The sequence below is a fragment of the Lytechinus variegatus genome, chromosome 2, assembly GCF_018143015.1.
Source record: "Lytechinus variegatus isolate NC3 chromosome 2, Lvar_3.0, whole genome shotgun sequence".
NCBI lineage: Eukaryota > Metazoa > Echinodermata > Echinoidea > Temnopleuroida > Toxopneustidae > Lytechinus > Lytechinus variegatus.
Genome location: NC_054741.1, coordinates 44,759,409 through 44,772,073, shown reverse-complemented (window position 1 = coordinate 44,772,073; position 12,665 = coordinate 44,759,409). Strand labels below are relative to the sequence as shown.

The 12,665-nt window shown below is 38.9% G+C and overlaps 1 protein-coding gene across 1 annotated transcript in view; it reads right to left on the bottom strand.

Moving 5' to 3' along the window:
* LOC121406826 (adenylate cyclase type 2-like) overlaps window positions 1-12,665 on the bottom strand; it is a 127,480-nt gene that overhangs the window by 48,314 nt on the left and 66,501 nt on the right. The window contains exon 5 of the mRNA XM_041597696.1: window positions 12,345-12,508. Within this exon, the coding sequence (XP_041453630.1) occupies window positions 12,345-12,508 (164 nt within the window). The remainder of the gene's footprint in view (window positions 1-12,344; window positions 12,509-12,665) is intronic.

The window sequence follows — 12,665 nt, the reverse complement described above, 5'->3', positions numbered from 1 at the left end:
TTTAATGCATTTGTTGCATCTTTAATTGAGATCAGTCCCTCGCATTCTCCGGCTTCACTACCAGATAAATGAGGATGATTTATTTCTTTAAGATACGCTTCGATTAACAACAGATCGGGATTTTGTGTTGTGTATAATGAGGAGTAAAACTTTTCTACTAACTTTATAATTTTGTCCCTATCAGTTACTACTTTCTTTCCTATCTTTATCCCTGATATATATTTTTTTGCACTAATCCTGTGTTCTAAATTTAAAAAGTATGAAATATTGCTTTCACTTTCTTGAAAATGTGTAACTCTAGACATAACTTTTGCACCATCGCATTGCTTTTTGTAATACATATTAACATTCCTTTGAACACTAATCATCCGTTCTTCTTTCTCAGAATTACCTGCACAAAGTTGTACATGTAAACATTCTAATTCTTTTTCCAATGAAGTCAATTTTTCCTTCTCTGCTTTCCTAAGCTTCTTAGCAAAAGATATAGTATAATCTTTAATTCTCAACTTACATAGGTCCCAAATATAATGAGGATCACATTCTGCTTTTAATTCATTTTTAGTATGAGTGATAACATTAATGACACCAGTTTTGTAATCGCTATTTTTCAGGAGTGAATTATTCATTTTCCAGTATGAAGAACCACGGGCAGCATTACGTGATGAATGTATTGTCATAGTAATAGCACAATGGTCTGGACACATTGAGACTGGTTTAATGGACATATTATAAATGTAATCAACAAACTCATTTTGAACTAGCCAGTAATCTATCCTCGATGACATATTCAGATGCTTACTTCTATAGGTATATTGTTTTTTGTTATTGTTAATTTTTCTCCATACATCAACCATCTTAAATTTTTTAACAAATTGCATATATCCATTTGGTTTCTTGTATATTGTTTTATTACCTATCACGTCAATACTTGGATCGTTAACACAATTAAAATCACCTCCTATGATTAAAACATGTGAACCAGTAGTCTCACAATCATAATTATTCATAAGCTTTTCCAACTTTAAGAAAAAATATTCTTTATTCTTCTTATCTGTCGGAGCATATTAACCAAAAACACATTTTTGTCATTTATTTTAGTATCTGTAATCAAAATCCTTCCATCATCTGATGAGTAAATCAAATTAACAGGTATTTGGGTATTCCTTTTCACTAAAATTGAAACTCCTCTGCTATGATTGCTTCCGTATGAATTAAAAATTGTTCCATTCCAGTCTCTTTTAACAATGTTCTTCAGATCTTCCATGAGAAAAGTTTCTTTTAACAATGTTCTTCAGATCTTCCGTGAGAAAAGTTTCTTGTAAGAATGTAACATCCGTATTTTTCTTCTCCAAATAATTAAATAGTAACCTTCTCTTTTCTTTATTTCTTATACCTCTCACATTGAGGGACAAAAGAGAGATTGCCTTTATATCATTCAGTTCTTACTCGAACCTTTTCTGCGCCTTTTCCTGGTTTTTCGTCAACATTTCTCCCGCCGACTACCTCTCGAATCACGTGACTGCTCGGATTCTGATTCAAACGACTCACTATCATCGGTTGAATGATCAACTGGATCTGACGACTTCTCTTCTCGCGCCCACATATCTCGGATACTCTGCTGCTTTTTGTCTCTCTCTCTGTTCTTCTCTTTCGGCCTGACGTCTTGTGCTCTCTCTACCGTAGAACCCTCTGTTGTCATGTGATCATCTCACTTTCTTTCCGAAGTAGAAACGGAGGATGCCGCCAGTTGCTGGTCACACTCGAATGCGCGATGTCCGGGATTCTTGCATTGTCTGCAGACAAAAGGCTTAGAACAGGTAGATGAGTAATGCCCCGTCGCTAAGCACCGTGAACACGTTGCTACCGACGCTTCCGTGATCTGACCTTCGTGAAAGATTCGTGCCTTGAAGTAGCTATGCTGACATGGCGGGCAAGCGGCTGACGTGGCTGGTCGATGAAAACAACCCTGTCCCCATTAAGGCATGTAGTGAGTTGACCTCCTACTCTCAAGCGTTGTCTAACGACTTTCCCCTTCACAACAAGTTTCCATCCTTCTAATTCAGCTACAATGAGATCATCAGAGACAGATAGTGGAACGTCTTTGATAGTGAGCCTCACAGAATTTTCAGATTCGTATGAAATAAATGGGTTTCTGTCATAAATACTCACCATTTGTCCTCTAAGTAGAATTCCACTGTTAATGAGAGCGATCCTTGCCTCTTTACTATCTATGTAGATCCTCCACAAACCTCTAACCTTCTGCACTCCAGTTAAGCGTTGGTGATCAACCACTTTGGCCAAGGCTAGGTACAACTCTTCTCCGGTTGCCATGTTATTTTGAACATTAGGTATGTCCCATTGCCTGATGTAAACTGGTTTCTCTCCTTCCCTTTGAACGGGGGTACTGGGTGTGGCTCTACCAGCGTACGTTGTTGTGGTATGACTATCGCCTACTTGGTCTGATTGCACAAATTGATTTCTCTCATTTTTCTCACCTTTCTCTGCATTTCCTTGAAATTCTTTTCCAAAGTCTGTTCCACTAGCCATCTTAATCACTATGGTTCGGTGCAAACTCGAAAAAATATTGTCCTTTCCGTAAAAAAATGATATTTCTGGACACCTTTCTAACAACCGTGGTTGCCTTGAAAAACGCCCTCTTATCATGATGTTATTTATGATATTGGTGTTAATGATGAACTTAAAATTGACTTAGATCCAAATGATGAGGCTTCGAGTGTCATATCCTCAAACTACTACACTCAGGCTTCAGCCAAAAACATTTTCAAAGGTTTACCTTCTTCCTGCTTGTCCATTTTGCATCTTAATATCAGAAGCCTTGACAAGAATTTTAAACAAATTTGTTTATTTTTAGATAACTCAGGTGTTTCTCAAAATACAGTAATAGTTTTAACTCAGACATGGCTGTCAGATGAATGTATTAATATGAATGCACTCCCAGGTTATGATATACTTACAAATAATCGTGTTGATAATATTGGTGGTGATGTTGCAAATTTTGTGCCGAGTCAATTTGAGTATGATATTATTGAAGACATGAATTTAACTAGAGATGCTCGGCGGGTCGCCCAGCCGAGCACATGTATCCCCCGAACCCACCGCGTCATCCGTCATTGCGATATATAGAGCTCACACAGAAATTTGACAAAAAAATACAATTATCATGGCGACAATGATCCAAGCATGCAGGTCCCCAAAGTCCATCTACCATCCAAGTGTGGTTAAAAAGTGACTTATGGTTGTGGAGAAAGAGAGTCTTGCATGTTAACTTTAACATTGACTTGAAAATGACCTTTGACCTTACTATATGACCTCTGACTGCAGCATAACATGCAGGACCCAAAAAAATCCATCTACCATCCGGGTTTGGTTGAAAAGTGACTTATGGTTGGAGAGTTAGGAGTCACAAGAGAGCCTTGCATGTTAACTTTAACGTTGACCTGAAAATGACCTTTGACCTTTGACCTTACCATGTGACCTCCGTCTGCAGCATAACGTGCAGGTTCCCCAAGTCCATCTACCATCCAAGTTTGGTTTAAAAGTGACTTACGGTTGCAGAGTTAGGTGTCAGAAGAGAGTCTTGCATGTAAAATTTAACGTTGACCTGAAAATCACCTTTGACCTTACCATGTGATCTCTGACAGCAGCATAACATGCAGGTACCCCAAATCCATCTACAATCCAAGTTTGGTTGAAAAGCGACTTATGGTTGCAGAGTTAGGCGTCATAAGAGAGTCTTGCATGTAAACTTTAACGTTGACCTGAAAATCACCTTTGACCTTACCATGTGACCACCGCCCACACCAAAATCGATAGGCTTCTTTGCTATACAATACTCAACCTTCATGCCAAATTTGAAGACGATCGGAGAAATGCAGCTGATAGAGCGCTCACAAGGAAATCTCTGCGGCGGACGCGACGAGGCCAAATCCATAGTATCCTCTGAACTCTGTTCGGGGGATACAATGAATGAAACTGCAGAAACTTTATTAATTGAAATTAGTGATCGTGATAAAAGAAAAACTGTATTGGGAGTTGTTATAAGCCCCCTCGCAGCAATAGTGCTGATTTTCTAGAAGCCTTAAATAATTTACCTCATTATCATTTTGTTCAAAACAAAAGATGTATCATAATGGGAGACTTTAACTATGACCTGTTAGCGAGTGATACTACTATTTTTGCAAATGACTTTTTAGAGACATTCCTTTCTGCCTCCTTTTTGCCACTTATTTCTAGACCCACTAGAATTACTAATTCTTCCGCAACTCTGATTGACAATTTTTTCTCCAATATACGTTCAGAATTTAAAGCTGGTATAATTATCTCAGACATGTCTGATCATTTCCAAATTTTCATGTATTGTTCTGATCAATATCAGCCAAACAACTTTCCCGATTATGTAACTAAGAGGCGTGTATATAGTGATATAAATATATCTTGTTTGAAACAGAGTTTAGAAGAAGAAACTTGGGATGATGCATTTAGTACAGAATGTGTTGACGAGTCCTACGAAACATTTATTGATATCTTCATGAGTCATGTTAATGAAAATATCCCTTTTGCAAAGCCCAAGTCCAAAAATTATAAAAGATCACCTAGATTACCTTGGATAACAAATTCAATTCTTCGTTCGATAAATAAAACAAGGGAACAAGCTCACATGAAAAATAGTTTTTCCCACAAAATACTCACAAAATCGGTGGGAAAATTTTTCTACTTATTTGGATTCTCAGATTACTGATTTGGTGATGTGATTGGAGGAGCAAGTTATTGAGTTTTCATAACTAGTTTCAGCCGTTGTTATGAGTGTTGTTGTGATCGTTGTGGGAAGAAAAATGCATGCAAGTCCACGATGCCTCGATGATTCATTTGATTTTTAAGTCTGTCAATGTTTCTCTGCGAAATTTTATTCATTTCTAAAACATTTATTTATTTTTTATTTCATCTGGCTGTCTCACCTGCATCACACAATTCAATATAGCAGCAGTGCTGACTTTGAAAACTACTATAAAATAATTATTCACAAAAAAACCATTCATATAATGAGACAATACTACGTTCATTGACATTTGACCTCGATGATGTGACCTAAAATTTATCAGTGATACTTGATTACCCCTATATCCACATTTTATACACTATATCTATAAACTTTGAAAGTTATGACAGAAATCTAATAATAACCTCTAAAATGGCCGAAGTTCAATGACCTTGAATGACCTTTGACTTTGGTGATGTGACCTGAAACTAGCCTGAGATATTAAGTGATACTTCATGACTCTTATGTCCAAGTTTTATGAATTAGACCAATATATTTTCAGTTATGATGGTAATTCAACAGATAACCCATTATGGCTATAGTTCATTGACCTTTGACCTCGGTCATGTGACCTGATATGCACACAGGATGCTCAGTGATACTTGATTACTCTTATGTCAAAGTTTTATGAACTAGACCAATATATTTTCAGTTATGATGGTACATGTAATTCAACAAATACCCCCAATTTGGCCAAAGTTCTTTGACCCTAAATGGCCTTTGACCTTGGTCATGTGACGTGAAACTCAAGCAGAATATTAAGTAATACTTGATTAACCTTATGTCCAAGTTTCATGAACTAGGTCCATATATTTTCTAAGTTATGATGATATTTCAAAAACTTAACTTTAGGTTAAGATTTTGATGTTGATTCCCCAACATGGTCTAAGTTCATTGACCCTAAATGACCTTTGACCTAAGTCATGTGACCTAAAACTCAGGCAGGATGTTCAGTAATACTTGATAAAGCTGATGGCCAAGTTTCATGAACTAGGTCAATATACTTTCTAAGTTATGCTGTCATTTCAAAAACTTAACCTTCGGTAAGATTTGGTGTTGACGTTGCCGCCGCCGTCAGAAAAGCAGCGACTATAGTCTCACTCTGCTACGCAGGTAAGAAAAAAATGGTATTCAATTTCCTAACAGGTAAACCAAATCAATGGCGAGAATAGGTAGAAAGGGAGGGACAGCAATTGGAAAGAGACAAAAGTCCAGACACTGCCACTTTGTGGCATTGAACAAGAAATCGCTCTTTGGATCAGGGGGTCAAGTATCTAGTACTATAGTGAGTTGGTGTATAAGTCATGTTTATAAAACCATAGAGCTATCCATTCTACAGTAGGCCTATATATATTATTGTCTTTTAAAAACAACATTATTTGTTCAGACGTTATGAGAGAGATACATACATATATTCATTTATTAAAATATATTCATATTGTCACTATTGCACAGAATAGAAAAAAATACAACCGAAGTCTAGTTTTATAGTAACTCACCAGTAGTGTAATGAGCCAACAAAAAATATGGAGGGGCCAGACAAGGATGACATTTATTTTCATTTCCTTTATTTTTTTTTAATTGGTAGGAAGAATGGGGGGGATCCATGACCCCTGGCACGCCCCTCCCCCATATGTACGCCAGTGATGATCATACTTTCGTTTGAAACAATTTGAAAAAAACGGTGCAAGGGTAGATAAGGCCAAAGACATAACAAAATGAGAAAGAGGGGGAGAGAGTGGGAGGGGGGAGCCTGCGCGAATGTATGGTGTAGAAGTTGCTGGAAAGCAGAAGAGATATTGTATCCAGCACCCCCCCCTCCATTTCTCTACCCGCTCAAGACCGAAGTGAACTCAGTGATAACTAGAGATGCTCGGCGGGTCGCGCAGCCAAGCACATGTATCCCCCTAACCCACTGCATCATCTGTCATTGCGATATATAGAGCTCACACAGTAATTTGACAAATAAATACAATTATCATGGCGACAATGACCCTAGCATGCAGGTCCCCCAAGCCAATCTACCATCCAAGTGTGGTTAAAAAGTGACTTCTGGTTGCGGGGAAAGAGAGTCCTGTATGTAAACTTCAACATTGACCTGAAAATGACCTTTGACCTTACCATGTGACCTCCGACGGCAGCATAACATGCAGGTACCCCAAATCTATATACCATCCAAGTTTGGTTGAAAAGTGACTTACGGTTGTGGAGTTAGGTGTCATAAGAGAGTCTTGCATGTAAACTTTAACGTTGACCTGAAAATGACCTTACCATGTGACCTCCGACTGCAGCCTATGATGCAGGTCCCCTAAGTCCATCTACCATCTAAGTTTGGTTGAAAAGCTACATACGGTTGCAGAGAAAGAGAGTCTTGCATGTAAACTTCAACGTTGACCTGAAAATGACCTTTGACCTTACCATATGACCTCAGACTGCAGCATAACATGCAGGTCCCCCAAGTCCATCTACCATCCAAGTTTGGTTGAAAAGTGACTTACGGTTACGGAGTTAGGTGTCATAAGAGAGTCTTGCATGTAAACTTTAATGTTGACCTGAAAATGACCTTTGACCTTAATATGTGACCTTCCACTGCAGTATAACATGCAGGTCCCCGGAGTCGATCTACCATCCAAGTTTGGTTGAAAAGTGACTTACGGTTGCAGAGTTAGGTGTCATTAGAGTCTTGCATGTAAACTTTAAGTTTGACCTTTCACCGTATCATTTGACCTCCGACTGCAGCATAACATGCAAGTCCCCCAAGTCAATCTACCATCCAAGTTTGGTTGAAAAGTGACTCACGGTTGCGGAGTTAGGTATCATAAGAGAGTCTTGCATGTAAACTTTAACGTTGACCTGAAAATGACCTTTGACCTTACCATGTGACCTCTAACTGCAGCATAACATGCAGGTACCCCAAGTCCATCTACCATCCAAGTTTGGTTGAAAAGTGACTTACGGTTACGGAGTTAGGTGTCATAAGAGAGTCTTGCATGTAAACTTTAACGTTGACCTGAAAATGACCTTTGACCTGAGGAGGTGCGATAGCTCAGTCGGCAGAGCGGGGGATTCATATTCCAGTGACACCGTTTCGATTCCCACTTGGTGCGCTAGTGCCCTTTGGTAAGGCATTAATCCTCAGTACCAGGTCCTTCGGAGAGGACCTTAAGCCGTCGGTCCTCTGGTTGCTTGCTTACAAGCATTCATGCTTTCTTAGCAATCAGGTAAAAAATCACCACCAATCAACAATCACACCAAAATGGATAGGCAGCTTTGTTATACCATACTTGACCTTCATGCCAAATTTTAAGATGATCGGAGAAGAAATGCAGCTGATAGAGTGCTCACAGGAAATCTCTGCGGCGGACGCGGAGCGACGAGGCCAAATCCATTGTATCCTCCGAACTCTGTTCGGGGGATACAATAATATGTGAACAAAAATCTGGATTCACAATTTCAATGGGGAGTGGAGTGTGTTATTCCCATTCTCCGTTACAATTTGTCAAGTGGCAGCGGTAGGGAGAACAATTTGTTTGTTTTTTCTTTTAAGAAGAAAGCTGTGATGATAGGGGGGAATGAAATAAATAAATCAGAGATGCTAACTGATCCTGAAAACCCAGGCCGGGGTCCAGGGGCCCGCCCAGGGCCCCTGGCGGGGTCAAGGGCGAAGCCCCCTGGCCCTGAAGCTGGAACGTTTTCTTATTCTTTAGAGGGCTGAAATCATTAATCTACAGTAGTACATAACAAATAATTAATGACATAATAAACTTCATATCATAGGCAAGGTGCTCAAAAAAAAAAATAATGTAACCCGTACTCATTACGCCTTACGGTACGGGTTAACCTGCTGCGGGTTAATATGCTGCGGCCAATGGGTGCGACTCGGGACGGGTGTATGTAGCAGCTGGGGTGCCCTTTTTCACTCACTGTACTCATCAACAAGACAATCCTATACTATTGAAAATCCATAAATCACAATTTCTATCAAAATGATGGATAGTTCACACATATGAATTGATGAATACGCACCAGAGAACACATATTTCATGGTAGCAAATAGGTTTTCAGCTGAAATCCCGCGGCAGACAACCAATCACTCACGCAGCAGCAGGCAATTGCAGCCACACCGGGCCGTGCTTCGAGCGGTTCAACCGGCCGATCGCCCGACTGGGATAGCGCTGACACCCGTATCCCTGCAGGGTATAGAGCGGCGTTTGCAACTGCTACAATGTATTGCTCGCACGTACTGTGCAAGTACAGTACCAGCTAAACTTCATGCTGCGCACAACGCTAATGATTTTCCGTCTGCGCAAATTGGCCATCCAAAATTGAAATTGCGCTCTCCGTAGCGAACTCCGTGACAAGATTTGGAGGGGAAATTTTTACGGATTTCACTTTGACAATCGATTTTTTTTCCCGGAATATTTTTCAGCAAAGGAAAAAATCCGGAATTCCGGAAAAATCCGGAAAATTAGCAACTCTGATAAATAAAACATTAAAGAATAATAAGAACAAAACAACAACAAAACAATTTGTAAGACATTCATGCAATTGTATTATCGGAGCAGATGTCGGCGGAGCAAATATCGGCGAAGCAATTGTCGTATAATTGGAACAATTTTCGGCGGAGCAATTCTCACGGAGCAATTGTCGTATAATTAGAGCAGATGTCGGCGATGCAATTGTCGGCAGAGCAGATGTCGGCGGAGCAGATGTCGACGGAGCAAATATCGGCAGAGCAAGTGTCGACGGAGCAAGTATCAGCGAAGCAAGTGTCGACGGAGCAACTGTCGGTGGAGCAACTGTCCGGAGTGGCGGAGCAGTTGTCGTATTTTACGTAGCAATTGTCGGCGGAGCAATTGTCATGGAACCTATGCAACAATTGATTAATTTCAGCTGATGAAAGCAAAAAAATCATATCTTTATGAATAAGGTGAGAAAACTCAATTACATTGACTTTGTACACAAAATCACGTTTTGGCGCAAATTTGGGTCTAACACACACATACAAAATGTTGCGTAAGTATCAAACCTCACACCCGGGCATCGTAAATTTGGTCTCAAAAGATGTGCAAGACTTCAAAGTAAAAAGTCTGGGAGCGGCGTGGTCAAAAACATGCGCGCAAAGGAATAGTCGCGGAAATTGAGGGGGGTTGATTCAAAACCCGTCCCCCCTCCGGCTGGATTAGGGTTGATATTGTCACAGTAACACATTCAAAATTATGGATTGAGAATTTTAGCATTGAGAACACACTAGAGGCCCGTATTCTGAAGTCAGTTTAACTTAGACCATGGTTTGAAATCATTGGAAGCCAAACATGTCAAATTTTTCATTACATTTAATGTTTCTTATGTTATTACTGTGCTCTTTACCTGATTCTTCAATTGAGTTGAGAGAGAGTGAAAATACTCTAATTTATTTCTTTCAATAATATATACTTTTAAAAATGTACAAATATCATACATATGAACATCAATATACAAATATAACCATGAAACATTAATATGATTTTTTTTTAGAATTAATGAAAAAGGTGTCCCCAAAAAAGCCTCAAATGATTGATAAATGGAAACCAAGAATAAAATATAAGAATGATTACAGAAAATGATTCACAAATAGAGCAGAGTACCGGACTGTGTCGCTGCAACAGTAACATCAACCATCATACACAGAGCTGGAGACATGTGGAAAGAAACATTAACCATCATCATACACAGAACTGGAGACATGTGTAAAGAAAAATCAACCAGCATACACAGAGCTGGAGACACGTGTAAAGAAAAATCAACCAGCATACACAGAGCTGGAGACATGTGGAAAGAAACATTAACCATCATCATACACAGAACTGGAGACATGTGTAAAGAAAAATCAACCAGCATACACAGAGCTGGAGACACGTGTAAAGAAAAATCAACCAGCATACACAGAGCTGGAGACATGTGGAAAGAAACATTAACCATCATCATACACAGAACTGGAGACATGTGTATAGAAAAATCAACCAGCATACACAGAGCTGGAGACATGTGTAAAGAAAAATCAACCAGCATACACAGAGCTGGAGACATGTGAAAAGTAACATCAACCCGGGGGGGGGGCCACTTACATTGACGAGAGGATACCATGCACGACAAAAAAAAACACGTAAAAAGGATGTCCTTTTCACGATAGGGCACGTTACATACGTAACGTGATAAGGGTGTCAAAAACACAAAAATAAGGGAAAAGGGTATCTATTTCGCTAGGAAAATTGTGTTTTGGGTCTAATTTGCGGGGATGATAAAACAAAATTAAAATGCATTAAAGGATTTGCCCCAACACTTCGTGTTTAGAGTCCGATTTGCGCGAGGTGTAGAAGGTGGGGTCGCCGTATACTAAACCAAATAAGGTAAAGCCGATGACCGAAGGACCCGTAACAATAAAACATTCCTGTACTTGTTTAGGGGTTCATTTCAGGGAATATTTGCCAAGAGTATCGTTTTGTTTCTAATACTTGTTAAGGGTAGGATTTCACACGCCAATACTTGTTAAGGGGTGCATTTTCAAAATATGGTAATTACGTGTTTAGGGTGCTTTTCGAGACCCCATGGTCGCGCATGGTATCCACTTGTGAATGGAAGTGGCCCCCCGGGCATCAACCAGCATACACAGAGCTGGAGACATGTGGTGGCATGTCATCAGTACTTTCTTTTGAACCAAAACACTGACAACATGCCATCAGGTCACCAACAAGAAAAAAAAAAGAAAATGAGGCTGCATTTGATAACGTGAATTCATGCAAACAACAGGTCTGTAAGAGGGATTAAGAAAACAATAATTGATAATAATTTGAAAGTCAAAAGAGCTGAAATATTAAAACTCTACTGTTAGAGATTTACGTCACAATAGGCAATCCATACTTTAAACCTGAGTTTAAATCAAACCAGACTTCAGAATACAGGGCAAAGAAATGAAATGTTCATATTATTATTTAATATTTAAAGAAAAAAAATTCTTCAAATACTAAGACATTAATATTAACAATCTGTTTATTTATAAGGTACACAGCAGTAACAAGTTTTAAAGATACATAAAAGAGCAAATTAAAAGGAAATTGAGAAAGATATCCCATCACCAATGATAAAGACTTATAGGTTGCTGTATTTTTATCCTATTAGGCGGTGATCAACCAATGTAAAAAGTCAGTGAGCAAAGCAGTCAAAAAATTTTGCGCAACGGATTTATCACGAAAAATGTCAAGGGGGGAGGGCTGAATCAGCCCCCCCAGTCTTTTTAGGGTTAAACCTTGTGGATTTAAATATACAGCAAAAAGTTTTGACTTGAAACATTTTGAGATTTGAAATTTAATCCTTAAGAGTAGAAAAAAATATTTTGCTGGTCATCATTCACAGCTCAATGGATTTATTTGAAATCCTTGAAATTTAGAGTGTATGCTGACACACCTTTAACCTTTTCTGTTATCCCCCTTTTGACTTTAGAATGAAGGAAATTGAAAATTGTACGTACCTGACATTTTTATGTCTCTTGACATATAGACTGTGAAAGTGTGTGCTGCTACTAGGCCGATGGGATGAGATAGGGCTAATAGAAGGATCTCGAACCCTTTCCATCATCTCTGTTTTCATCTCATATGCAAGGTGAGCAGGTAACACAGATAGTAATAATCTCTCCTACCATTAAAAAAAAACATGTATACTTGTTATTGGGATAAAACTCAAAGTATGAAAGTTGTATTTTTTTTTTATTTTGCTGGGATCTAAGATCAACTTGTATTACTTACATTTAGCTTGCTTCAGAGCAAATTTTGTAAGGCATTCACCATACATG